Source organism: Mobula birostris, chromosome 22 (assembly GCF_030028105.1).
Source record: "Mobula birostris isolate sMobBir1 chromosome 22, sMobBir1.hap1, whole genome shotgun sequence".
In the NCBI taxonomy this organism is placed as follows: Eukaryota; Metazoa; Chordata; class Chondrichthyes; order Myliobatiformes; family Myliobatidae; genus Mobula; species Mobula birostris.
This window is the reverse complement of record NC_092391.1, coordinates 22934385-22961869: the sequence shown is the minus strand read 5'-3', so window position 1 is coordinate 22961869 and position 27485 is coordinate 22934385. Positions and strand designations below refer to the sequence as shown.

The 27485-nt window shown below is 40.0% G+C and overlaps 1 protein-coding gene across 5 annotated transcripts in view; it reads right to left on the bottom strand.

Moving 5' to 3' along the window:
• Nucleotides 1-27485, bottom strand: part of col27a1b (collagen, type XXVII, alpha 1b) — a 487157-nt gene that overhangs the window by 251847 nt on the left and 207825 nt on the right. For 4 of the 5 annotated variants that reach the window (XR_011882827.1, XM_072240297.1, XM_072240300.1 and 1 more), the window contains exons 13-17: nucleotides 26465-26518; nucleotides 21476-21520; nucleotides 11138-11191; nucleotides 9082-9126; nucleotides 1575-1628 (exon numbers count right to left, since the gene is read on the bottom strand). Coding sequence is in view for 4 of the 5 variants with exons in the window: in XM_072240297.1 (XP_072096398.1) it covers nucleotides 1575-1628; nucleotides 9082-9126; nucleotides 11138-11191; nucleotides 21476-21520; nucleotides 26465-26518 (252 nt within the window). In the remaining variant the exon portion in view is untranslated. The remainder of the gene's footprint in view (nucleotides 1-1574; nucleotides 1629-9081; nucleotides 9127-11137; nucleotides 11192-21475; nucleotides 21521-26464; nucleotides 26519-27485) is intronic. The other variant, XM_072240299.1, reaches the window with a different exon arrangement.

Here is a 27485-nt window from a genome sequence, read left to right as displayed (position 1 = left end):
AATCACCTCTAACGTTTCATGGCGACTGCGGCTGGGAAATAAATGTGGCTACGCTAGTGACGAGCCCACTGTCATCACCAGCACTCTCTTACCCCACACTTAGAAAGTGTAGATGGAACTGGGGAGCTCCTGACATTGCTCAACTGTGTTAAACAGGCAAAGGGCTCAGCTGAAATATGACACAAACTCCTAATTTGGTGGCACATACTTTACAACGCTGCACAAATTCAAAATCTATGTATCTTAGCAGATTCAAAACTCAGCTGCTGGTATTTTTGTATATTTTGAAATTCCTGGTGATATGGAGTGATGGTTGGAATGGTGGTATAGAGTGATCGTGTGGCGTGAGGGTACGGAGTGGTGGTGTGGAAAGATGGTATGGAAAGGTGGTGTGGAGTGATGGTGTGGAGTGATGGTATGGAGTGATGGTGTGGAATGGTGGTATAGAGTGGTGGTGTGGAAAGATGGTGTGGAATGATGGTCTGGAGAGATGGTGTGGAATGGTGGTGTGGAAAGATGGTATGGAAGGTGGTGTAGAGTGGTGATATGGAGTGATCTTATGGAGTGATGGTGTGGAGTGCTGGTGTGGAGTGGTGGTGTGGAGTGGTGGTGTGGAGTGATGGTGTGGAGTGATGGTGTGGAGTGATGGTGTGGAGTGATGGTATGGAGTGATGGTCTGGAGTGATGGTGTGGAATGGTGGTGTGGAAAGATGGTATGGAAGGTGGGGTAGTGGCGATATAGAGTGATGGTGTGGAGTGATGGTGTGGAGTGATTGTGTGACGTGATGGTACAGAGCGGTGCTGTGGAAAGATGGTATGGAAAGGTGGTGTAGAGTGGTGATATGGAGTGATGGTGTGGAGTGATGGTGTGGTGTGGAGTGATGATGTGGAGTGGTGATGTGGAGTGATGGTGTGGAGTGATGGTGTGGAGTGATGGTGTGGAGTGGTGATGCGGAGTGGTGATGCGGAGTGGTGATGCGGAGTGGTGATGCGGAGTGATGGTGCGGAGTGATGGTGCGGAGTGATGGTGTGGAGTGATGGTGTAGAGTGATGGTATAAGTAAGAACCAATATTCAGCCTGTTGTGTAACATTGCCTGACTGTCACCCTGACACTTCATTGCTTCTGAGGGATGAGCAGCACTGTTCTCATTGTGTCAGGTAAACCAGGTATTTCTGTCTGCAAATCTTGCACCAACAACACTTTAAACACTTTTAAAAAATAGATGTATTTTATATTGTGATTCAGATTTCAAAGATTTAAATCTAACAGAATTCAGAACAGTACAGACTCTTATCTTGGCAATTTGGTTCATTTATCAAGGCCATGACTAATTTATGAAGGAAATAAATTCAGAAATAAACTCTAGTCATTTTTCATGCATCCTTGATAAATAACTCTGGCATAAAAAAGGCACTACAGTTTACTTGCAAGGAAAGGATAGAAATAGGAAAGACTGAAAAAGAGGTTTTATTAATACCAGTGATTGCTGTTTAAACCCGAGATATAAACTGGGGAATAAATAGGTCGAATTAATCAAGTTGAAACTCATTATCAAACCATTGTCTAACTTACCTTATCACCAGGGAAACCCGGTTCTCCTGGTATTCCTGGAATGCCCTCGTCACCCTAGACTCACAGTACAAGACAACATACTGTTAGATCATTGCTACCTTGCCTAAACACTGAAGCACACAATAAATCTGTCACATTGCCTCATAAATCTTAATGTAATGGATGTCAAACCATTTGAGTGTCATTCTAAACATAGCTTACAAGCAAACATATTACAATATTGTTTCGTTATTCTGGATTTAGTTGTGGACATTTCTCCATCATTCTACCATTGCTCTACCATCATTCATAACATGAACAATGTACATTAACAACAACAAAGTTAGTTGCAGCTTTATCACTACAGACAATGCACAACTGCAAAGCATTGAACTGAAGCAAAATATAGCAAACACAGAAATGGGAAGAAGTGCGAACAATGCTGCAAATTCTAAGCAAGTTTGACAGCATCTTTGTACGGAAGAGGATTGGTAGCAGCAGAATGCTAGAGATGATAAAAATAGCAATGAGTATTCACTGAAAGAAATCTCTGGTAGATTGACAGTGAACAGAGAAGAAGCCCTTTTGTTGTTTTGAGATGGAAAGTAACAACATGTAGAAAATGGAATGGATATGGTTGACTAGGATGCCAGAAATTCCTTGACACAGGAACAAGGAAACCATGTAAAAATGCTGGTGAGGAAGCTGGCATCACTGGAAAAATGGAATAGGAAAAAAATTTCCATTGGAGCTCAATGTAAGTTTATTTTTTGACCAGGTGGACCAGATCCTTCTGTATACAGTTCACCAAGATGGAAGTTCCACATTCACTCCCATCTTTCAATTCTCATTCCACACCACTCCCCCCATTGTTTTGTGACATTTCTTCCTCTTGGTCTTCAACTGTTGCTATTTCCCGTATCACAGATCTTTCCTGTTGTTTTCATTATTCTTTGATTCTTATCTTACCTCAAGTATTTCTCAATTCTGATTAAAGGTCACTGACTGAAAACATTAATTATTTTTCTTTCTCCACAGATGCTGCCTGACCCTTCAGTATTCTGTGTTTTTAATTTCCACAGATTTCCAGCATAAATGATATATTACACACACGAGCAAGACGGCAGATGACGGAAAGCCAAATGAACACACACAAAATCTGGGCAGAACACAATAGTCATGGTTTGGTGCTGAGACCTTTCTTCAGGACTAAAGAGTCTCGGCCCAAAATGCTGACTATCTATTCATTTCCATAGATGCTGCCTGACCTGCTGAGTTCCTCCAGCACTTTTGTGCGTGTTGCTGTGAATAGTATTTTAGTTGTTTTCCTTTCACCAATCCTTCTGCTAATAAGATGAAGTAACCTGTCATGTATCTTTTTATGTGGTCAAGTGGTTAAGGCATTGGACTAGAGACCTGAAGGTCGTGAGTTCGAGTCCCAGCCGAGGCAACATGTGTTGTATCCTTGAGCAAGGCACTTAATCACACATTGCTCTGCGACGACACTGGTACCAAGCTGTATGGGTCCTAATGCCCTTCCCTTGGACAACATTGGTGTCGTGGACAGGGGAGACTTGCAGCATGGGCAACTGCTGGTCTTCCATACAACCTTGCCCAGGCCTGCGCCCTGGAGAGTGAAGACTTTCCAGGCGCAGATCCATGGGCCCGCAAGACGATCGGATGCCTTTACTATCTTTTTATATTGATCCACTATTATTCGCTTACCAATTCATTCACGTAAAGCCCTCAAAATTATGAAACGGCCAATCAATAAATCTCACTTGGTACCAATGAACTCAAGACTTGTGATTGCAGCTCAGGAATGGAGAAGAAAGAGAAATGAAAGTATTCTTGCACTGGTGGGGGTACAGAGGCAATTCAACAGGATGGTGTCTGGATAAGAACAATAGTTATAAAGAGAAACTAGATGGCCCAGATTTGTTTTCCCTGGATCAAAGGAGATAGAGAGATGACCTTTTATAGGACAGGATTTCCAACCTGGGGTCTGTGGACCCCTTGCTTAAAGGTATTGGTCCATGGCATAAAGAAGGTTGGGAATCGATGTTATAGAGGAATATAAAGTTATGATGGGTATAGATAAGCAATAGTCTTTTTCTCATAGTGAGGGTGGTCCAAGACATGAGGCAATAGGTTTAAAGTGAGTAGTAGAGGATTCAGGGGAGATCTGAGAGGAAGATTCTTTCACACAAAGGAAGAAAGCTGGAGCTCGGAGTGAACTACCTCAAGAGTGGCGAAGGCAGATATTTTCACAACACGCATCTAGACAACAACTCCTCTTGCCAAACTTAGAAGGCTACAGATTTGTGTAGATGTAATGGGCAGTGTGTATGTGGTGGGTCGAAGAGCCTGTCTGTTCATTGGATGATGAAACATCTCTAATTCATGATTACCCTGGGTTTTTTTCAGGCTGAAGGATGAAGAATGCTGCCAAGTCTAATTGATCTTTATAATAAGACATGAGTGAAACCAAGTGGCTCTTTTGACGTCTATAACTTTCAGAGATCAAAGAGTCCTTTCTGTTTACCCTTTCATGAATATTTCAAAAAGCCCTGGTTCTCTAACAAAAACAAGCACTTTTTTAACGCAAGTACCCACATCCAAGATTTTTCGGCATATTTGAGTTGAAACGAACTTGTCCATTTTACTTTGAGTACAGATCTTAAAGATTTTCAAATGATAACTTGGCAGTTATCGCGTAGAGGTAACACTGCAGGCAGGTCAATGCAGCTAACAAGCAAGAAGCTCTTGCCTAGAAATTGTAGTGCATTCTTAAAATGGGGAGGCAATGACATATTTCATTTTGTAGCCCTCATATTAAAATTTCATGCAGCTCAATTTAGATATGCTTGGCAATATTTTCAGAGGGAAGCTTGTGAGATAATAGCAACAGCTTCTGCTGAGCCTCTGCAGTGACTTGGAGATTGGGTTGGGGCATCAGAGAAGAATACTGAGAGATGAGGAGACTGGTCTGTTCTTGGTGGTGGTAGGGGGAGAGGAAATTAGGAGACGTGTTGGAAGGAACATCAGCACACAGGGTTATGGATGGGAGTGGAATCAGGGATTGGAAGTACATTAGGAGATGTGGAATTTACAGTAGATAAGGACCAGCAGTGGGTTTACATCCACAGGTAGGTGAGAGAAGGAGAGGGGGGAGGGAAAAAAATCACAAAATGAAGTGGTGGGGGGAATGTTGCCAGGACTAAAGGAAGGAATTCATTTATTTCCCAGTTTGACACATTGCTGGTAACATCATGTTATCCTGGGATTGTCCTATGTCAGGATTCCCCAGCACCATGTAGTCGATGGGTGCTCTAATTTGCCAACAGAAGCTTGCACAGGGAATGACATTATCCATTCTGCATGAGTGAATGTTGTCACAAATCCAATAAAATTTTCAGATTAATGGAAAACAACCCAGATCAAATTGATATTTGTGAGGAAAAAATATCCAGTTGAGCATCTGGTCTCAGCTCCAGAACAGTACTCTTTCTCTCAAGAACTTCTTTCATATTGCCTCTTAAAGGTAAGAATTGATTGTTTATGAGTTGATTTCAATGTTATTTCACCACTGCTAAAATTGTTTAAACCACTGCAGTAAAGCTAAGCCAAATGTACACATTCCATTTTAAAAAAACTATCTAAATTAAAACAGTGGAAGCAAATAGATCTTGAACTTGCTGCTTTGGAATAAAACCCAGTTTAGAAGCCACTGGACTTTCAGTGAAACTTAGATGGGGTGGTCACCATAATAGATGGCTCATCGCTAACATTTTGCAGGTAAAATGAAAATCAAATCTACCGCATATTTTTAACTTCTCAAAACATTTAGATTATTGAAATACAAAATATAATAAAAGACTGAAAAATATAATTTCTATCCCAGTTGAGTAGTTACATTAACAGACATCTTTTGTAGTTTAGTCTAGCAGTCAAAACGATAATAAGATTTTTAATAGTGATGGAGATTAGTAAAAATCTACCTGAATGTTGACATTTAACAATCAATGTTTAACTTATTTATTTCATGTTAGATAGAAATCAAAGATTTCTTGAAACTACACACATTATTTAGTTGGACTTTTAATATAATAAATGTAAAACAATTATGTTAAATGCAGATTATTAATTTTGGGACCACTCAAAGAAACTCCATAAGCAAATGACTGAATATTATCTTCCTGGAACTTCTTTTAAACAAAGGATATGTAACTGCATGGCCAAGAATGTGTGAGAATATACTTATTTTGGCCAAGCTAGAAAATAATTATATATAGATTGCTGAGACAAATAGCACAGTCCTTATGATGTCATTATACTCCTTAATCAATCTTTCATTGTCTTATTGATCTGATATGAGGATTTAACAGCAATTTACAAAATGTACAGCAGAGCCTACTCCCATTTGGATAAACAGGGCAGCACTGTGAGGATTATGTTGCTTGATTTCTCAAGTGCCTTCAATACCATGCAGCCCTCATCGCTGGGGGATAAGCTCTGTTCAGTGCAGGTTGGCACTTCCATTGTATCCTGGATAATGGACGACCTGACTGGCAGACCACAGTTTGTGCTGCTTCAGAGCTGTGTGTCAGACGTGGCTATAAGCTGTGCTGATGCCCCACAGGGGACTATATTGTCTCCCTTCCTGTTTACCCTGTGTACCTCGGACTAGTAACAACAATGAGTCACTCAGTCATGTCATTGGCAGAAACTCTCTGATGACTGAGTAATAGTTGGGTGTATAAAGGGAGGACGGGAGGATGAATATAGGGCCCTGGCGGAGGACTTTGTTAAACTGTTCAAGCTGAATCATCTGCAGCTCAACATCAGTAACACAAAGGAGGTGGTGATGGACTTTAGGAAGACTAAGCCTACACTGCTCCCTGTTACTATTGATGGTGAGGACGTGGGTGTGGTGAGGATATACAAGTACCGGGGGGTGCACCTGGATGACAGACTTGAGTGGAGCACCAACACAGAGGCTGTGTACAAGAAGGGCCAGAAACACCTCTACTTCCTGAGGAGACTGAGGTCCTTTGGAGTATGTAGGCTTCTCCTTCACATGTTCTACCAGTCTGTTGTCACCAGTACAATCTTCTATGTAGTGGTGTTCTGGGGCAATGACATGAACACGGGTGATGCCAACAGCCTCAATAAACTGATTAGAAAGGCTGGCTCTGTTACAGGAATCAAACTGGACACACTGGGGGTTGTGGTCTAACAAAGGACCCTACGGAAAATCCTGGCAATTCTGGACAAATTTTCTCACCCTCTGTGAGCCACCTTGGCTGAACAGAGGAGCACTTTTAGTAATAGACTAAGTCAATGCACTGCTCCAAAGAGTGCTATATGAGGTCATTCTTACCCACGGACGTTAGACTCTGTAATGAGTCAACCTACAGGTGGGGAAGTGATGACCCCCTTCTGTTAGACTGCTTGAGATAACTTATTTTTTATTTTTTTCTTATTTCTCTTCTAATATTTGTATGTTTGTATATCTGTGCACTTGTAATGTTACAGAGACACTGTAATTTTCTTTGAGTTCAATAAAGTATCTGTCTATCTACAAAAATGTTTTTAGCGCACAAAACATTTATAAAAAAAATGTTTTCCGTGAAAGACTATCAACTCCTGTACATGTAGAATAACGAGAAAGAATGTTTCCCCCCCAAGTCATAAAATCAAAATAAACTTTTAACACGCAAACCTAGTTCATTACACAATGGTGGTTAAATATGATGTTTAGCTATTTATATATAAGCCTGAGGGGTTGCAATGTGTCAGGATTGAATTGCCCGGCTTCTTTCTATAAAAATAGTAGCATTACTGCTTTTCCCAAAAAGGAATTATTATGGTGGTATTTTGTTATTCTGAAAACATGCCACATATAAAATATTCTGAGCAATCATATTGAAAAACCAATACATGAGAATGAAGATCAATGCTGAAAACCAGCTGTGATTAACCAGGTCAACATATATCTTCAGAGAATACCAGGCCACAACATACATTAGTTTCTTACAGCAAGAATACTTCAGTAGTATTCATAATATTTGATGGGTGAATTAGTAAATTTGAAGTCAGCACAACATTTTGATAGGTGAACATGCTGGGCTACAGACATTAGCTAAAGATTTTTCCCCATAATTCCTATGAATTAAGTTTCCAAACTTAGACGTGCATCAATATTTCCAAAAAGAGAGAAAAGGGGTATTTAAAATATGATTTAGAGCTTCTGGTTTTCATCTTCTTTCAAACAAGAAAGCACTGAAAATAGAATAGGAACAGGAGTTAACACACACAAAATGCTAGAGTAACCTAACAGACCAGGGAGCATCTTTGGAAAAGAGTACGGTCTAAATTCAGGCCGAGAGCCTTCATCAGGACTGGAGGGAAAAAAAAGAAGAGGAGTAGAGTTAAAAGGTGGGGGCAGGGGAGGGAGAAACATAAGGTGATAGGTGAAACTGGGAGGGGTGAAGTAAAGAGCTGGGAAGTTGATTGGTGAAAGAGATACAGGACTGGAGAATGGGGAGTTTGATAGGAGAGGACAGAAGGCCATGGAAGAAAGAAAAGGGGGTGGAGCAGCAGAGGGAGGTGATGGGCAGGCAAGGAGATAAGGTAAGAGAGGGAAAAGGGGATGGGGAATGGTGAAGGTGGGGAGGCATTACTGGAAGTCGAAATCGACATTCATGCCATCAGGTTGGAGGCTACCCAGATGGAATATGAGATGTACCTCCAACCTGAGTGTGGCCTCATCACAACTTTAGAGGAGGCCATGGACTGACATATCGGAATGGGAATGGGAAGTGGAATTAAAATGGGTGGCCACTGGGAGATGCTCGGCGAAGCCCCACATTTTAACTCTACTCTGCATCTGTTTTCCTCCAGTCCTGCTGAAGGGCCTCAGCCCAAAAGGTTGACTGTACTCTTTTCCATATCTGCTGCCTGGCCTGTTGAGCTCCTCCAGCACTTTGTGTGCATTGCTTGGACTTCCAGCATCTGAAGATTTTCCCTTGTTTGTGATAGGAACCGGAGTAACCTGCTCTGCTGTTCTATGTGATCATGCCTGATCATCAGAATTCAATACCATGTCCCTGCTGTTCCCCCATACCCCTCTCTTCCCATAAAATAGCAACAGCAATCTGCTTCTCTGTTTCCTTAGGTTAATAGAAAATAGGGCTTATACAACTGTGATAAATACAACAAACTCCACTGCAGTGCAATAATGGAACATTAGACGTTGTTTTGCAAATTATTACGAAACTAAAATTAAAAAAGAATTAAAGGCAAAATTAGGGGGAAATAAACTCATTGCTAAAGAAAAACTCAATATTAGATAGATACAAGGCGGAAAATGTTATTTTTAAATCAGCGCATACATCAATACAGTTTAGCAACAGAGAGAATTCAATACTATGCTTTGGAATTATTATGCAATAGGGAATATTAAACTTGTGTTGGAAGGATGCATTAATATTTCATCAGTGCAATAAGGGAGTATTCAGATCACCTTATCACCTTTCAATCCTGGTTCTCCAGGGTTTCCCATCAGCCCCTAGGAAGATAAGCAAAAAACTTAGAAAACAGCACATGGATGTCATATTCTTGAAGTATAAATTATTAACATACATTTAAAAAAAACTAAACTGGATTGAATTCATTGGTAGAATGTCATAGCTCACACCATTGAGATGTTCCCACAACTAAATATCTCACTTCAAGGACACATTATTTCATGTTCTCGTTATTTATTGCTATTTATTTATATTTGCATTTGCACCCTAGTTGATCTTCCATTGATTCCGTTATAGTTACTATTCTATTGATTTGCTGAGTATGCCCACAGAAAAATTAATCTCAGGGTTGTATACAGCGCCGTATATGTACTTTGACGATAACATTTTGAACTTTTAACTTCAACTTCAGTGAATGATTTTTAGCCCAAATGGTGGAAAAGTTCACTCTATGTATACTCGATCTTTCATGAAAATATCACAGAAAGGTTTCACAGTGACTTAGGCCCAACATCATTTATCTATCACTTACAGAGCAGCATGCAGATGTTAGTTACTATGTAACACCAACTTGTATTAACCAAGCACTTTTTTATTTTGTGAAACACCTCAAAAGCAGAAGAACACGTAATTAAAATCTGCCCAAGTCACAAAAGAACGTTCATAGAAGAATGCTTCAATGGGTAACTGAGCTCAACCTCAACAGGGGGACGAATTTAAGGAGCAAGTTCCAGAGCTCAGGGAACTGGCAGTTGAAGGCACAGTGATTTTTAAGAGGCTAGAAGCACGTAGAAACAGGATTGTAATGCTAGAAGAGATTACAGAGAAAGGCTTGGGAGGGAGAGGATGTAAACTATTAAAACTGATATGTCTTTTAATAAGATGCCACTGTATGTCAGCAAGTAAAGAGAGGCCAGATGAATGGGAATTAGTGTGAATTAGGCCAAGTAAGCAAATTTTGGAAATCACTCAATTTTAGGCAGAATGGAAGATATCAGGCTGGAGAGGAATATGTTTAAATAATGAGAAAGGAGTGAGAAAGTCATGAATGAAGGATTCAGCAGTAAATGAATCAGATGATATTCAATGGGAATAAATGGTCTCAGTGATGGCGTTGTACCCAGTCAAAATAAGTCCACTTCCATCATTGTTTATGGAAGCAGTACTTCACACATTGAACACCAAATATAATTTTCTCTGCAATTTTTCATTACTTTTTCATAGGTCATAAAGTAAATTGAACTTCGGTAAAAATGAAGAAAGAGTACTTGAAGCAAATACAAAGGCAAAATGAGAAATCTCACAGAAATACTTATTTAATTGAGCAGCAGATATTCACCCCTTGCCATACTTCTACCAAACTAAATTTAATTGGTATCTGAGTCTGAAAATTAGAATGCAATAAGAAAATACTCGTGAATTTCTCAGGCGTTTGATGTAGAGTGTTTTTAACATGGTAATATATTGCAGTTTATATTTGGCCCCTTGCTATACAAGTAAACATCCACACAATATATACCGTATGCACTGAAATTTTATGGATATTCATTTGAGAGATGCTACTTGCTTCTAAGAGAGGTACACATTAATAAATTTCACAATTTTATACTAATATGAGGAGTATCCAAAGTAAAGTGGTGTTTTAGATATGTATACCTTGAAATTCATCCCTAATAACACTGAACACGCTGCAATCATGACAATGTTCTAAAATTGGAATCTATTTCACTGAAGTCAATGTTGCACTGCATGTCACTTTCATACAATTATCATATATATTAACTACTATACAGGCTTTGAACTGTATAAAATATGATATACTATATGTATACTCAGTCTATTGTTTATGACAAATAACTTGACCATAATAAAATATCACTTGAAAATTTCTTCAGATGTACTGCGAAGAGCATTCTAACTGGCTGCATCACTGCCTGGTAATGGTGGGGCAGGTTGGGGGGTGCTCGGTGTTGGAGACTACTTTACAGGATTGAAGTAAGCTGCAGAGAGAAAAATCAATTAACAAAATGAGTGTTGATGCAACCATCTCACCTTTGGTCCAGGTCGTCCAGGCCTGCCCATTTTCCCAATTCTCCCCATATCACCCTGTGAAAAACAGGAAAGACAAATCAATGGTTTGTTGCGATGTTCACTGGCAAATAAAACAGTTAATGAAAAGAAATCACAAGAATTATCGGGTCCTCAGTTCAGCTGAAACATGCTAGTCCTACATACATGATAATTGTCAAGCATTTCCAGATCAGATACAACTCCAAGCTTTTTTTGACAGCATATTGCAAAACTTTGCTTCCAGTTACTGTTGGCACAGAGCGTTCCCATTTCTTACTTATGACAGCTTTGAGGAATTATCTTGCAAGTGTCTAGAGAATAAACCAATTGTTAACTATTGGCCAAATTTTGAACATTTGCACTATACACTTCCACCTTCTGGGAGCAGAATTAATACAATTCACAACATAATACTTAAAAACTACTAACATCAGTCACACAATAAACTCCTGCACGTTGATACCACCTATAATATCACCAATTATATGCATTTATATAGAACTTCTAAAAATAAAAAAATCCATTTGAGGCTCTTCAACTTGTTAACTGTTAGCACAAGTTAAATCTGTGGTTGTTTTGTGGTTAATTTAGAAATACATCTGAGTATATAAACATTAAAGAATTGTTTCCACTGCTTACAACACTGCTTACAATACTACAACACTGAAGATGTGGGATAGATTATTTTGTATAAAAATTTTTAGTTTGCATCTAAGCAATTCAAACATGAAGAATAAATGCTGGAAATACTCAACAAGCCCAGCAATATCACCAGAACTTTCTTTGTGGCCATGGGTACAATTCTTCTTCATCATCATGGTAGGTAAATAACTTGAACGTTAATTCTACTGATCTCTTCAAGGATGTTGCCTAACGTATGAGTATTTCTGTAATTTTCTGTTGTTCAGATTTCTGGTATGTAATCCAAATAATGCACAAATTACCGAATGGTTATAACATTTCTAAGTAAGCACTTTGAAAGCTATGCTTTTAGGTGGCATAGGAAACGTGTGTGCAAATGTTCATTAGTTATTCCTTGAGATGTTCCAAAATCGTGAAAAGTGCCATATAGGGGCAATTCTTTTTTTTTCTCTGAGGCTTATGGGAAACCACAGGGCCAGAACTGTGCAACAGACAGAAGAAAACAAGCTGATTAAACTGGATCCTTTCTTGTGTTTTTGTAATAATTTACGTTTTGTTTACTTACAGCCCTTTCAAAAGGGAAGATTCTTGTGAGATTAGTTTGTTTGTTAATACCAGGATGACCACTGTTTCCTGACTAGTCTAATTACAAGAACAGACTTACAAAGGGTATTTATTTTGTGATACAGCACGGAATAGACCCTTCTGGCTCTTTGAGCTGCGCTGTCCCAGCAACTACTGGCAACCCCAACTTAACCCTACCCTAACCACAGGACAATTTACAATGAGCAACTACCCTACCCAGTATGCCTTTGGACTGTGGTAGGAAACCAGAGCACCCAGAGAAAACACAGAGATCCCACAGTGAGAACATAGAGACATAGAAAACCTACAGCACAATACAGGTCCTTCGGCCCACAAAGCTGTGCCGAACATGTCCTTACCTTAGAAATTACCTAGGGTTTCCCATAGCCCTCTATTTTTCTGAGCTCCATGTACCTGTCCAGGAGTCTCTTAAAAGACCCTATTGTATCCCATTCCACGCTCTCACCACTCTCTGCATAAAAAACCTACCCCTGACATCTCCTCCGTACCTACTTCCAAACACCTTAAAACTGTGTCCTCTTGTGGCAGCCATTTCAGCCCTGGGAAAAAGCCTCTGACTATCCACACGATCAATGCCTCTCATCATCTTATACACCTCTATCAGCTCACCTCTCATCCTCTGTCGCTCCAAGGAGAAAAAGCAGAGTTCACTCAACCTATTCTCATAAGGCATGCTCCCCAATCTAGGCAACATCCCTGTAAAGAACATACAAAGACTCCTTACAGACGGTGCCAGAACGAACTGTGAACTCTGACGCCCCGAGCTGTAACAGCACTGCGCTAACTGCTACACTGCCATGGTGTCCATTAGCTGCCCTTTCCGTCTATTGCATACCCTACCCAGCATAGAACAAGCAAAATGTGGTTTTAATAATGAGTTTATGCTGTATGCTTGGCAATACAACTGTGGTAAACTGTTTGGACTTCAGCAGGAGATCATCTCTTACAGGATAGACCTCCCCTAACTCTTCCGCATCAGCTGGGATATAATTGCAACCTCATTATTGCATGCTTAAAAACTAATTTCTTTCACACTTCTGAAAAGCATTTAACTATTAATACTCAGGATAAGTTGCTTTCAAATGCATTGACTGATATTTCAAGAAGGCTTATGGGATGCTGGTTTTCTTTAGTAATAACATCTCCTCCCTGCTGATAAATCCCCCAAGCGGACCACAACTTTGTCGTAGGGTTTGGAGGCTTGCGTGCCTCAATGACCTGGAGAGCTACATCGCCTATAGTCAAGGCCTTCTGCTTTGGCTGTTCGGGTCATCCATGCCCTTTGAACAGGTTAAAGGTTAGAGGCCAGACTAAGGGTGATCTGCTGGTTCATGGGTTCGTGGGACCAGTACTGGTCAAAAAATATTCTTATGGGAAACAGCGATGAAGAATCCTCATATAATCTGTATGTGATGGTATGTACCGAGATGGAGGTCTTTCATCGCCCTAAACGTTAGCAGCATAACGGGAAGAAAAAAAATCACTGACAACTGAGACAGGCTCACCACAAAGATATATGCTTAGCCCACTGTTCCAATACCTTTGTCCCCGTGACGGTGTAGCTAAGCACAGCTCAAACAGCATTCACAAGCTTGCTGCTGGGATGGGAATGAGGAGGTGTGCGGGAGTGCAACAGATCAGCTGGTTGAGCGGTGCCATTGCAACAACCTCACGCTCAACTTCGGCAAGACTGAGGAACTGATTGCGGACTTCAGGAAGGTGGAGTCGGGAGATCATTGCGCGATCAGTGGTGGGGAGGGCGAGCAGCTTCAACCTCCTGAGTGTCAGCATCTCGGAGGATCTGTCCTGGATCCAAGCACATTGGCGCAATCGTGAAGTCATCACACCAGCAGTCCTACTTCCCTAGGAACTTGAAGAGATTTAGTATGTCACCAAAGACGCCAGCAATTTTCTATGGATTTATGGTGGAGAGCATTCAGACTGGTTGCATCACTGCCTGATATGAAGGCTCCAGTTCAGATTCGAAAACACCTGTAGAGGGTTATAGACTCAACCAGTCTTAAAGACCTCTTCAAGAGACGGTGCGTCAAGAAGCAGTATCCATCACTAAGGATCATCTTCATCCGAGACATGCCCTCTTCTCATTACTATCAGAAAGGAGGATGTACAGGAGCCTGAAGATCCACTCTCAAAGATTCAGAAACAGCTTCTTCCCCTTCACCACCATATTTCTGAATGGCAAATGAGTCCATGAACACTATCTCATTATTCCTTTCTTCTTGCAACATCTATTTACTAACTACAGTCAGTTTAAGTTTTTGCACTGCTGTGCAAAACAACAGTTTTTCAGTTAAAGTAAGACGGTGAGACTAAACTTGATTTTGATCCCTGATTCAGACTCTGGGTTAATTTCCGAAGACAAGAATCTTTTCTTTCCTGCCTTGCTCAGGGTTTGACAGGATCAGCGGATGCAGCGCGTGCTGCAGCATCACCACTGTAACACTGTATCATAAAGGGACTGTGGATCTCATTCATAAGTCTTTGTGGTAGGACACATTTCTACATCATCTGGCAAGTTCAGTGTGGTTTGTGGCAGACTGCATACTTCAGTGTGTGGGTAAATGTGGCCCTTTAATTGGCTCTGCGAGACTAACCAATGAATCAAATCAAGTGGAAAGAAAGGGACCTAACTTTTCCTAACATCTCTTTTAATCAGCTTTGCACTAAGAATAGCTTTCCACTAATGCACCCTCCACTTGTGAAAAGCGTTACATGTTCTTGTGCAGATGGCAACAAGAACTGCACAGTCAAATTTCCCAGCAGGCAAGTTTCCTAACAAGCACAAGTTGTGCTTTCGAATGTTCCTCTATTTTCTATGGTGTAGCGCTGAAAAAGACAGCAAGCTGTGATTTTCTTTTAAAGCACAAAAGTTGCTGTGGTTCTCAGAAGCTGATCTACATTGGCCCTTCTAGAATCAATTGCAGTTACTGGGTTGCATTCCTCGCGACGATCATGTTTTTACAATATGTTATAAAGTTTCCCATGAAAGGAGGAATGAAACTAAGGATTCACATTGCAGTAAGGAAGCTGAGGTTCAGCTGCAAAGCCCAAGTTGCTGGGATTTCAGGTTCTGACAGTTAGTCGGGGAGCCTCATCACTCAGTAGAACCTCCAAGTTGTAACCTCATACCCAAGTTACACTACAGCTGCTAAAATGATTTACAGTAATGTAAACTTTGGCAGGTACGCGATCTATTAAAAAATTGTTAGAATGTGTTCACGAGAAGAAAAATCCTTCTGAAGTAACAATCAGAAGATTGTGGACTTGCTTAACATTGCAAATTTTTTGAGGGAGCAACCAAAACTTTACTTCATCTAAACTAAAAATTTGAGAAAAAAATATTGTTTTAACTGTTTGTTTTGAAGTTTCATGCAGACTGAATGCTTCTTTAGGTGAAGAAGCATAACTAGAGGCTGCAGATGCATAAATTGAATAACATCTGTAGGGGTAAGGTCCTGATGGAGAGTTTCAACCCAAGCTATAGATAATTCTTCACCCCCCCCAATGGAAAAAGCAAGGATGTAATGTTGAAACTTTATAAAGCATTAGTGAAGCCTCAGTTGGAGTATTGTGAGCAGTTTTGGACCCCTTATCTTAGAAAAGATGTGCTGAAACTGGAGACCATTCAAAGGAGGTTCACGAAAATGATTCCAGAATTGAATAGCTTGTCATATGAAGAGCATTTGATAGCTCTGTACTTGTATTCCCTTGGAATTCATAAGAATGAGGGATGACCTCATTGAAACCAATCGAATGGTGAAAGGTCTTGGTAGAGTGAATATGGAGAGGATGTTTCCTATAGTGGGAGAGTTTAAGACCAGAGGACACAGCCTCAGAATAGAGGGGTGTCCTTTTAGAATGGAGATGAGGAGGAATTCCTTTTGCTAGAGAATGGTGAGTCGGTGGAATTATTTGCCAAAAGCAGCTTTAGCGGCCGAGTCTTTATGTATATTTAAGGTAGAGGTTGATAGATTCTTGATTGGTCAGGGCATGAAGGGATATGGGGAGGAACGCAGGAGACTGGGGCTGAGAGGAAAATTGGACCAGCCATGATGAAATGGCGGAGTAGACTCCACGGGCCAAATAGCCTAATTCTGCTCCTATATCTTTATAGTCTTATGGACTCCCCTCTTTATGGTCTTATGGACTCCCCTCCCACACAGAGAGCTGCTTGATTCACCGAGTTCCACTGAAAAAGCTAGTGGTTTTTATTACTCTGGTTATAAAAAGTCTCTCTCCACAACTGTCTGAAAATATGTTTTTGTACGTCAGTGTTTACACTAATAATGTTTTCTGAAGTGTTTTTAAGAGAACTACTTGGAGATAACTAAACCAACTAATAACCCGTACTTCTAGTAATACACAGTAGCTACACCTTCACCTGGTATTTAACAGTCTTCAAAATATAACAGGCTCAGTATTTTTAGAAGCCTAAGATTTAAACTGTTAGCTTGAAAGTTTGTTATTTGTTTACTAAGGAGATCTATATCAAAGAAAAAAAGGACATTTTCTATATCATAGAGAAGTACAGCACAGAAGTAGGCCCTTTGGCCCATCCAGTCTATGCCCAACCATTTAAACTGCCTCCGTCCATTGACCTGCTCTGGGACCATAGCCCTCTATATCCCTACCATCCATGTACCCATCCACACTCCTCTTAAACATCGTAATGCAGCTCACAAGCACCACTTGTGCTGGCAGCTCATTCAACACTTCCACGTCCCTCTGAAAGAAGTTTCCCCCATGTTCCTCTTAAACTTTCCCCTTTCATCCCTAACCTAATATGTTGTTAACACTAACTATGTACAAGAATATTGCTCACAATTACGTTCAGTTCCACATATTCAGTTCCATTGACTTCAGCTGAGCACAACTAGGGGCTAATACATGGGTGTATTTACCCTGTTATGGAGCAAAGATAAATCTTTACCCACAGTCAGCTTTTGGCCACTTTTTTAGCTCATCTACTGTTCAATAGGAAGGTAGGTCTCCGTGAGCAATGGCCTATTGTTTGCTGCTCCCGTATTCGAGTGGTTTCTCTCTCCCTCGATGTTGTTGGAGGATATTACTGAAGTTCTGTGATTTATGGATTGGACTGTGAACTCTTTCAGTTTGTTATGTTGCTTATTTCATATTCTCTGTTTTCATCTGTTTTTTTCTCGTTGACGTTTCGGTGCAATTTGTTAGTTTTTTGTCAGGAGGTTTGGTGTCCTTGCTGTTAGCGCGATTTATTTTTCTGCGTGGGGAGGTGTGATGTTTTTGTTGCCACTTGTACAACTTTTTTTTCGTGTGTGTGGGGGGGTTGATGCTCTTGTTGACGTTTGCACGATTTGTTTTTCTGTGTGGGGGGGCGGTTTGATGTTGCCATTAGCATGATTTGTTTTTATTGTGCGGGGGAGGGATTGATGTTTTTCTTTGAATGGCCTCCGTGGTTTTCTGTGTTTCATGGTTATCTGGAGAAAACAAATCTCAGAGTTGGATACTGCATACATACTTGGATAATAAATAAACCTTTGAACTTTGAACCTTTATTCCTGCTTCTCATTCTGTTTAACCTATAAACTCCCAGATGTTACTCTGCTTACACCTGCTTGATCTCAGTCCTTGCGCAGTCCATTTGGTTGTTTTCATTGCCTAAGATGGTGATCAAATAATTTAGTGATTCACCTAGCAACGGCACTGGGTGACGTAGAAGTACGTGGGAGGGACGAGGAGTCTATACTCATCTCTTGTCAGATACTGAAGCATGTACCACCAGGCTCAGGGACTGCTTCTATCCCAGTATTACCAGACTAAAGAACAGGCCTTTTGTACAATAAGATAGACACTTGGCCTCACAATCTACCTCATAATGATCTTATACTTTAGCATTTTATTATTTGTTATTTATTGGCAATGTAGCACAGAGTAGGCCCTCCCAGCCCTTCCATCATCGCTGCCCCACCAACCCCGATTTAACCCCAACCTAATCACGGGACAATTTACAATGACCAATTAGCCTACTCGGTACGTCTTTGGACCGTGGGACAAAACCGGTGCACGCGGGAAAAAAAAACAGACTCCTAACAGAGAACACCAGGATTAAAATCCCAACTCCGATATCCTGAGCTGTAATAGCGTCGCACTAACCACTACATGACTGTGGTGTCCCTTTCTCAGTAGCTTTTATACTTTATTCTGCACTCTTATTGTTCCACCTTGTTCTTTCTCAGTGCTCTGTGTAATGGTTTGACCTGTATAAACAGTATGCAAGACAAAGTTTTCATAGTATGTTGTTATATGTTGGCCAAGTGGTTAAGGCGTTCGTCTAGTGATCTGAAGGTTGCTAGTTCGGGCCTCAGCTATGGCAGCGTGTTTGTGTCCTTGAGCAAGGCACTTAACCACACATTGCTCTAGTGTCTGTGCGAGGAGTGGTGCTCCACACAGACTTCCAATCTGCACCTTGTAAGGCATGAAAATGCCCGATGCAGACCTCTCATGGTCTGAGTCGACGTTCCCTCCCTGCTCCTGGTATACGTGACAATAGTAAACCAGTACCAATAGCTTATCTTATGAATTTCAGGGAGAGGATGATATTCTCTTTTTGAATTCAAGTTAGTAATCATCAAGGTGTGAAATGTGTTAACCTTTATCCCGCTATTAAGTGTTCTTTGTCTAATACTTGGACTTTGTGTAGAGAACTAAAGTCAAATCAGAGGCTATGAATGAAAGTCAGGAAACTACAATATTGTTGTGATAAGGAAATGTAATGATGCACTTCCCAGAAGACAGTTGCACAAGAAAATATAACTTTTAAAGTTATATTTTCTTAGCAGCCTGAAGGCAAGAAACAAGAGGAAACTGTCACAATGGATGAAGCAGACCGATCACACCCAGTGGATTTCGGCAAATCCCTAGCTTCATTCTGAGCAACAGCTTTTGAGTCCACGGATTGAGGGACCTGTGAGCCACAGATGGCTGTTCATGGACACCTCAAGCTTCACAGCCAGTTGCAGGTATTCTTTCTTAAATATAAAAGCAACTGGGTTTACTTTATCATCACATAAAAATGATGTTTCAATATTCAGAACAAAAGTGTAAGGAACAGCGTCATTTTAAATCACACTGAGTTCACTACTTACAGCACGTTGTACGTATTTGATTGTAAAGTATTAATGTTGCAAGTGGCTACCTTTAGATCTAATTTTCATTAAATAATTATCATCTCGTGCTCAAAATTCAACGGGAAAATTAAAGTTGTGTTAAAGTGAATTGCAAAGAGAGAACCCAGTTCAATTTCCTACTGGACAGGTTCAAAACAGTGAACGTCTACAACCACTTTGAAACAACTGCAAAAGAGTGACTCTGCAGGATTTTTTTCACAAAAGGTTACAAATGGGTCCAATTTCTAGGCACCAATGCTTTTCCTCGATCATTTGCACTCTCACTGCAAAAACCTTTGAACTGTCCAGTTAACACCTGCAGAAATTCAGTTGGTGATTAATTACACTGAGAACCTGTTGAATGGTTATTAACAAATTTTCCTTACTCGTGGAATTCCACCAAGCACTCTTTGCCATTTTTGTTTTGAGAAAATACAGTCTGGTGGTTTAAATTTAGAATACAATTGCCAGCACTTGGTGGTTTTTGCAGTCATAATAATGCCCTCACGAAATTTTCATAAGGAAAATCAGCTTCATTGTTTTCAAGATCAAACCGTAGAACAAAATGTGCAAAATTTAACAGCAGAGGAGACCTTTAAAAAATGGTATATGTTTAGCAATTCCTTTTTATTAAAAGCACTATGCATTGTTAAAACAAAGATCGCATATCTTGCAATTTTGAGGTCCTCTTTAGTATATACGAAGTAATTTTCTAAAGTTGTTATGTTTAAACCTGAACGATATTTTAGGAAATGTAATTGAAACTGACAAGAGAAAGCTGTCTTTTAAAAGGAGCTTATTACGTAAGGATACAAACAACAAAGAAATGTATTTATCTATTTATTGTGATACAGTGTGGAAAAGGCATGTCGCTAAGCAATCCCCCAGTTTAACCCTAGTCTAATCAACGGCCAATTTACAATTTCTACAATGAGAAATTAACTTACTAACTGGTTGGTCCTTGGACTGTGGGAGGGCAACATGCAAACTCCTTACAGACAGGAGTGGGGATTGAACTCAGGTCGCTAGTGCTGTAAAGCGTTGTGCTAACCACTACGCTACCATGCTGTGCTATTTAAATGTGCATTATTGCTTGGCTTCTAAAAGTCTATTAAAGGTTGATCCTGCAGCATCAAAAATGCAACTATGTGAATCTCTTAAAGACTGACCTTGAGGTTGCCTCCTTTACTATTTTCAATTTAAAAATAAATTAGGAGAGGTGTGAATGCTTGTTTCTATCCAACTGTGTATGAGAATAAGGAGAGTTAAGGAGAAAATTAAGGAGGAGCAATTATAGATAATCCAGAGTACAAGAAAGAAAAAAGAAATTGTGTAGGGTGGGGAGGTGGTTGCAAAGGGTAACCCTCAAAATTGGAAGTGTTTAATTTCAGTTTAAACTGTGCATGGAAGTGTTTAATTAATGTTTCATGTATTTTGGTCTTTAATACATTATCACAAAGCAAATACATTCACAATATTTCACATTATTGTGTCAATGTCTGCTGAAAGCAGAGTTTTGATCGAAGAAACAGTGACTTTTTTTGGGAAAGAGTTATTCCCTTAGAGCTACAAGAGTTAAAAAAATACCCCTTTACTGAAGTAAGCAAAAGTATTAAATGCAGAGGTGAATAAAATGATCTGACATTTTAAACAGCACAAGTGTTAACAGCTTTAATGATATTCTACTAAGTATAATTATCTATGAACTAGTATTTGCAATTTAATATTCATTCCATACTTGTGTTAAGAGTATAATGTGTTACAATGTTTTTGATTTTGCCTGAACAACAAACCACTATTCTCTGTGCATTTCGCAGTTTCACTAATAGTTTCAAATACAACAAATGCAAACTGCTGAATAGGAAATAAATAACAGCATTGAACTAGTTAAGGACTGCTTGTTACTTACAACCAATCCACGAACGCCAGGAGGGCCTGGGGCTCCCAAATCTCCCTGTAAGCAAAGTTCAGAAGATTATTGGTTCTTTTCTAAACAAATGGGAGTTTGAAAGTGGCTAGTGCTCTGAAAGCAGAGCCTCAAGGGGGAAGACCTGGTTCCCTCCCTAGCCTGTGTAATCTGCAACTCCCATCTACAGAAGGCATGCTAATAAATGGAGCCCAGCTATTTCCACTCAGCATTCAAACAGAGGCTTGCTTGTTGTCCCGTTTCAGTGGGCTACAGTTATGTGCGAGCCAGATTTCCTCCATTCCAGCAGTGGGACTGCAGGAACACTTCAGTGAAAGAGATAACTATAACCACCCAGTAGCCAGCAATCTTTTTTTTTGGTAGATGAATTGATGCAAACTGGAATAAAACCAGTGCAGAATCCTAAGTAAGATACAGAATGTGGATAGAACGGATGTTTCTGTTAGCAAAATCTCTGCTAGTTTAATCTTGTGAATAAAACTTTGAATGACACAGACTTCAATCCAAATGAACAGCAAACACTAAATTACAGGCTCTGAATTTTGCATTATTGTATTAACACAGACTAAATCATCCTTCTGTACCATACATACTAATTATAATGTTCCCATCTCCAAATTACTTTCTTACACATTAAAATTATACCAGCAGTACTAATTATAATTGCAGTGCAGCATACCGCTTTCCCACAGCACTAACAATGATGTAATTTTCTTCAGATATCTATAATGACTAAAATGTGGCACTGTCACATCACAGATCATTAACACCACTTAATTGTGTAGGGAATTACCACATGTGCGACCCAAATTAATGATATACTTGCAGTTCATGAGATATGCAGCAAAACTTCAGTATTAAGACATTTGATTCATAATTGTTACCACTTCAGTTGTATTTTGAGGGAGGGAGGTGGCTTGTTGGCAGTTGTCAACCAAGTTAAACTCTCATGACCATGAAAAGAAAAGTGACAGATTTTGGATGGACAGCATTAGGTAATTTAAATATGCAATAAACCAGACAGCATCCATTGAGGGAGAAATGGAATTAGCATTTAGGTCAATGTAGTAAATGTTGTAGATATATAACTGTTGTTGACATATAACTGTTGCTGTTGACATGTAACTGTTGTTGTTATATATCTTCAGATAAGAAGACACTGATGATGGCGGTTCCTAGTCATTAATTCTTTACTGCTTTTACAAAATAAGAATTCAAGGACAATATGTTCCCATAATAGTGAAAGATAAGGTCAACAAATTCAAACAACGCCAGAGGTCAATGGATATTCAAACTTGTGTAAAAAAATTCTCTGGCTGATTTTGCAATCTGGAAAAAAGGGAGGCCTTATAGGAGTGAAGAATATGTTTGAGGAGGGAGTACTTGAAAATATTTAGAAGGGTAGTGAAGAGGAATGAAATAGCACTCACAAGCAAGATTAAGGAAAATCATAAAGCACTTTATAAGTATATTAAAGGCAAGTGGCTTACAAGGGAAAGACTAGGGCACTGTGGCAATCTGTATATGGATCGATGGGGTCTTTATTGAATACTTCCCATCTGTATTTATTATAGGGAAAGATTTTAAAATTGGAGAATTGAGGGATAGGACTAGTGGAAGTCCTGTACACAATTACCATTGAAAAGGATGTCACATTGGGTTTAAATGCGGTTAAGTCCCAAGAGCCTAATGAGATCATTTACAGACTACTGTGGGAGGCAAGTGGGCAGGCTGCTGGGACTCTTGACAAAAATTTTCAAATCTTCTCTGGCCATAGACATGGTACCAAATGACTGCCGGCCAGATGAAGTGGTACCTTTTTCAAAAGGGTCAGCAGGCATGTAATTACAGGATGACCAGTCTAACATTGATGGGAGGTTATTTAGAAAAAATAACGGGAAATGAGCTCAGTTTGTTTTCCCTAGAGTAAAGGAGACTGAGATGTGACACAATAGATGTACAGAAAATAATGTTGTTCAGAAAGCGAATAGTGTGTTGGCATTCATCAATCGTGGGATTGAGTTCAACAGCTGTGAGGTAATGTTACAGCTATATAAGACCTTGGTCAGACCCCACTTGGAGTACTGTGTTCAGTTCTGGTCACCTCACTACAGGAAGGATGTGGATGCTATAGAAAGAGTGCAGAGGAGATCTACCAGGACGTTGCCTTGATTGGAGAACATGTCTTATGAGAACAGGTTGAGTGAACTTGGTCTTTTCTCCTTGGAGAGATGGAGGATGAAAGGTGACCTGATAGAGGTGTATAAGATGATGAGAGACATTGATCGTGTGGACAGCCAGAGGCTTTTTCTCAGGGCTGAAATGGCTAACCCATGGGGGCATAAGTTTTAAGGTGCTTGGAAGCAGGTATAAGGGGAATGTCAGAGGTAAATTTTTCACATGGAGAGTGGTGGGTGTGTGGAATGCATTGCCAGTAACAGTGGTAGAGGCCGATATAATAGGGTCTTATAAGAGACTTTTAGATAGGTACATGGAGCTTAGAAAAATAGAGGGCTATGCGGTAGGGTAATTCTAGGCAGCTTCTAGAGTAGGTTACATGGTCGGCACAACATTGTGGGCCGAAGGGCCTGTAATGTGCTGTAGATTTACTCTATCTGTAGAGAAACAGATAGAGTAAATATTTAGTGTTTGTTTCCCAATGATAAGGGTTTTCTAAAGCTAGAGGGTTAACCAACTGTGACGAAATGCTTTGAGAGGTTGGTCATGAAATATATAAACTCCTGCCTGAGGAAAAACCTCGATCCTTTCCAATTTGCCTACTGTCACAACAGGTCAACAGCAGATGCCGTTCACTGGCTCTCCACTCAGCTCTGAAACACATGGACAATGAAAATGCTTGTGCCAGGATGGTCCTTATGGGTCACAGCTCAGCATTCAACACCATCATCCCCTTGAAGCTCATCACTAAGCCCCAACCCCTGGGCCTTGGTACCTCCCTGTGCAACCGGATCCTTGATTTCCTCACTGGCAGATCCCAGTCAGTACAGCTTGACGGCAACATCTCCACCACAATTCCCATCAGCACGGGTGCACCACAGGGATGTGAAGTTATCCCCCTTCTCTACTCGTTTTACACTTATGATTGTGAGGCTAAGTACAGCTCCAATGCTGCTTTAAGTTTACTGATGACACTACTGCGGTTGGTGGAATCAAAGACGGCAGTGAACTGGTATACAGGAAATATACTTGAGTAGCCTCTCACTCGGTGTCACCTAAGCCAAATAGATGATTATTGACTACAGGAGGAAGAAGTTAGAGGTCCATGAATCAGTCCTCATTTAGGGAACAGAAGTGGAGAGGATCAGTAGCTTTAAATTCCTTGGTGTCAACATATCAGAGGATCAGTCCTGGGACCAGCAGGCAAGTTCATCACAAAAAAGGCATGACAGCACCTCTACTTTCTTAGAAGTTTGCGCAGATTCGGCAGGTCACCAAAAACTCTGACCAGCTCCTATAGATGCTCAGAGGAGAGTAGCCTAACTGGTTCCATCACAACCTAGTAGGGATCTACCAATGTCTAGGCATGGAAAAGGCTTTGACAGTGGTGGAGACAGCTCAGTTTTCCACAGGCAACGCTTTTCCCATCATTGTGTACAAGTACATGGAGCACTTCCTCATAAAAGCAGCATTCATCATCAAAGATCCCCACCACCCAAACCATATCCTCTTTTCACTGCTACCATCAGGCAGGAGTTAAGGAGGCCTTAAGTCTCCCACTACCCAGTTTGGGAACAATTATTACCCTACAACCATCAGGCTCCTAAACCAGCGTGGATAACTCCATTCACCTCTACTTTGAACTGATATTAGGACCTACAGACTCATTTTGAAGGACTCGTTACACCTCACATTCTCTGTACTTTTTTTTTGTAACTTATTTTTTACTGAAGTTCATCATCAAACATTTCCATAAGATGTATTTCAGATACTGTACATATATATCATATATTTATGTGCAAAATTTGTCTTCTTTTGCCATTGACGTTTATTAGTCTTTGCCTGTTTTAGTTTTAATAAAATTCTATGTTTTTTTCCTGTAAATGCCTGCAAGAAAATGAATCTCAAGGTAGCATACAGTAACACACATGTATTTTGATAATAAGTTGACTTTGAACTTGGATAAGACCGAGGAGATTTAAAGGGGATTTGAGTGGTAAGAGTAGATGGTATCTGGAATGAGCTGCCAGATAAAGTGTTGGATGCAGGGACGGTACCAAAATTCAAGAGGTACCTGGACAAATACTTGAATGAGAATGGTGTAGAGTGGGGGTTCCTAAGCTGAGGTTCCCAGCCCCTTTGGTTAATGGTAGGGGTCCATGGCATAAAAAAGGGTTGGGAACCACCAGTGTGGAGGGGCTTGAAATTAACACAGGCAATTGTGATTAGTATGTATAGATCTGATGATTGATATAGACCCAGTGGGCCAAAGACTCTGCTTCTATTCTGTACAAATTCATTACAGGTATTCAGATTTTAACTTTCAATGACAGCGTGGACAAGGTGTGACCTGTTTTGGGAACTCGGTTGAAGTATAGACACTAGAAGACAAATATATGGAAGTGGAAATAATTGGTCTTTGGTGACAAATAGAACGTGGTGAAAACTTAGCTCTCGATAGAACTGCAGTCTCACAACTCCAGCAACAAAGGAGTGATCCTGGCTTTGGGTTCTGTCTATGTGGAGTTTGGATGTTTTCAAGTGCTTTGTGTGTGGAGGTTGCGTGCTCTCTGGTTATATGGCTTTCCACCAGAGCTTCAGATTTCTTCTGCATTAGTTGAAATCCAATCAGTTAGCAATTGCTTAGACAGAAAATATTACGTAAAAAGTGATCTTGAAACAAGAGAAGTTCTGACACAAGATGTGGCCCAACCAATCAGCATTTATAAGAAGAAACTACGTGGTTGAAATTGGGTCAAGAAACTGTTCTACCAATATCTCATGTGAACTTACTGGACTTCCATCGGCACCTGGCGTTCCTCTCTCTCCAAAATTTCCTGGAAAACCCTGAAGATAGGAGAAACATTTTATCAGTACAAAAAAAAAACAAGAAAACTCTTGGATAATGTAATCTTGAAATACAAAATTTGCTAAACTTTGTAGTTCAGCTGTATGAGGAATACGTACACATAATTATATTACATTAAAATTGTTGCTTTAAGAGTAAATTCATCAGCCTTGTGGTAATAAGTGGCATTCTTTTTATCAGGCTCATGCTGAAGTTCTATTCACCCAGCTACATTTTACAAAAGTCGTATATAAAGTACCTCCCACATAAATTAGTGTAAGGTCAGGACATATTTAACATCAAACAATTCTGGTAACTTTCCTTGTACTTCTTATAACCATAAATTAAGTTGCAGTGCTGTCTCCTTTCTCAAAGGAAAAAAACACATTTTCAAACATTTTATTCTTAAACTCTAATAACCAGAAAGCAAGTTAGTTTAGGAATTGCCAGGGATTTGCTTTCCAGTGTATGGTCTATTAAATATAACCTATGGCACATTAGTAGCTGTAAAACAAACACTAAAAGCTCTCGCTGCCAGTCACCCTATAAAAACTACAGCTACAAGTATATACAATCAAAGGCAACGTTATCCTTTCAAAACCAGATGATATAATTATGAAGTCTTGTCAGGGAGCTGAAAGCTTATTTTGGAAAACTGCACTGATTTTAATGTGTCATTGTTAGCGATTATTCTAGAATTAGGCATTTGTGTGAATATAGCAGATAGTAAATCAAGCGAGAGCCAGACTTCAGTTCTTGATGTAAGTTGCAAGCATTAATCAGTTCAAAGTTTAATGAACAGCTGGGCAAACAAACAGTTCTGTTTATGGAACACTGGCCTACAGCAGGGGGCTGAATGCTGAGAAATATGGTTTGCAAAATGAAGTGCATGAACCATTCTGATATGCATCAGCCAAATGTAAGACAATGGGGTTAAGTTAACGGGCCTACATCAAACCATGCAGC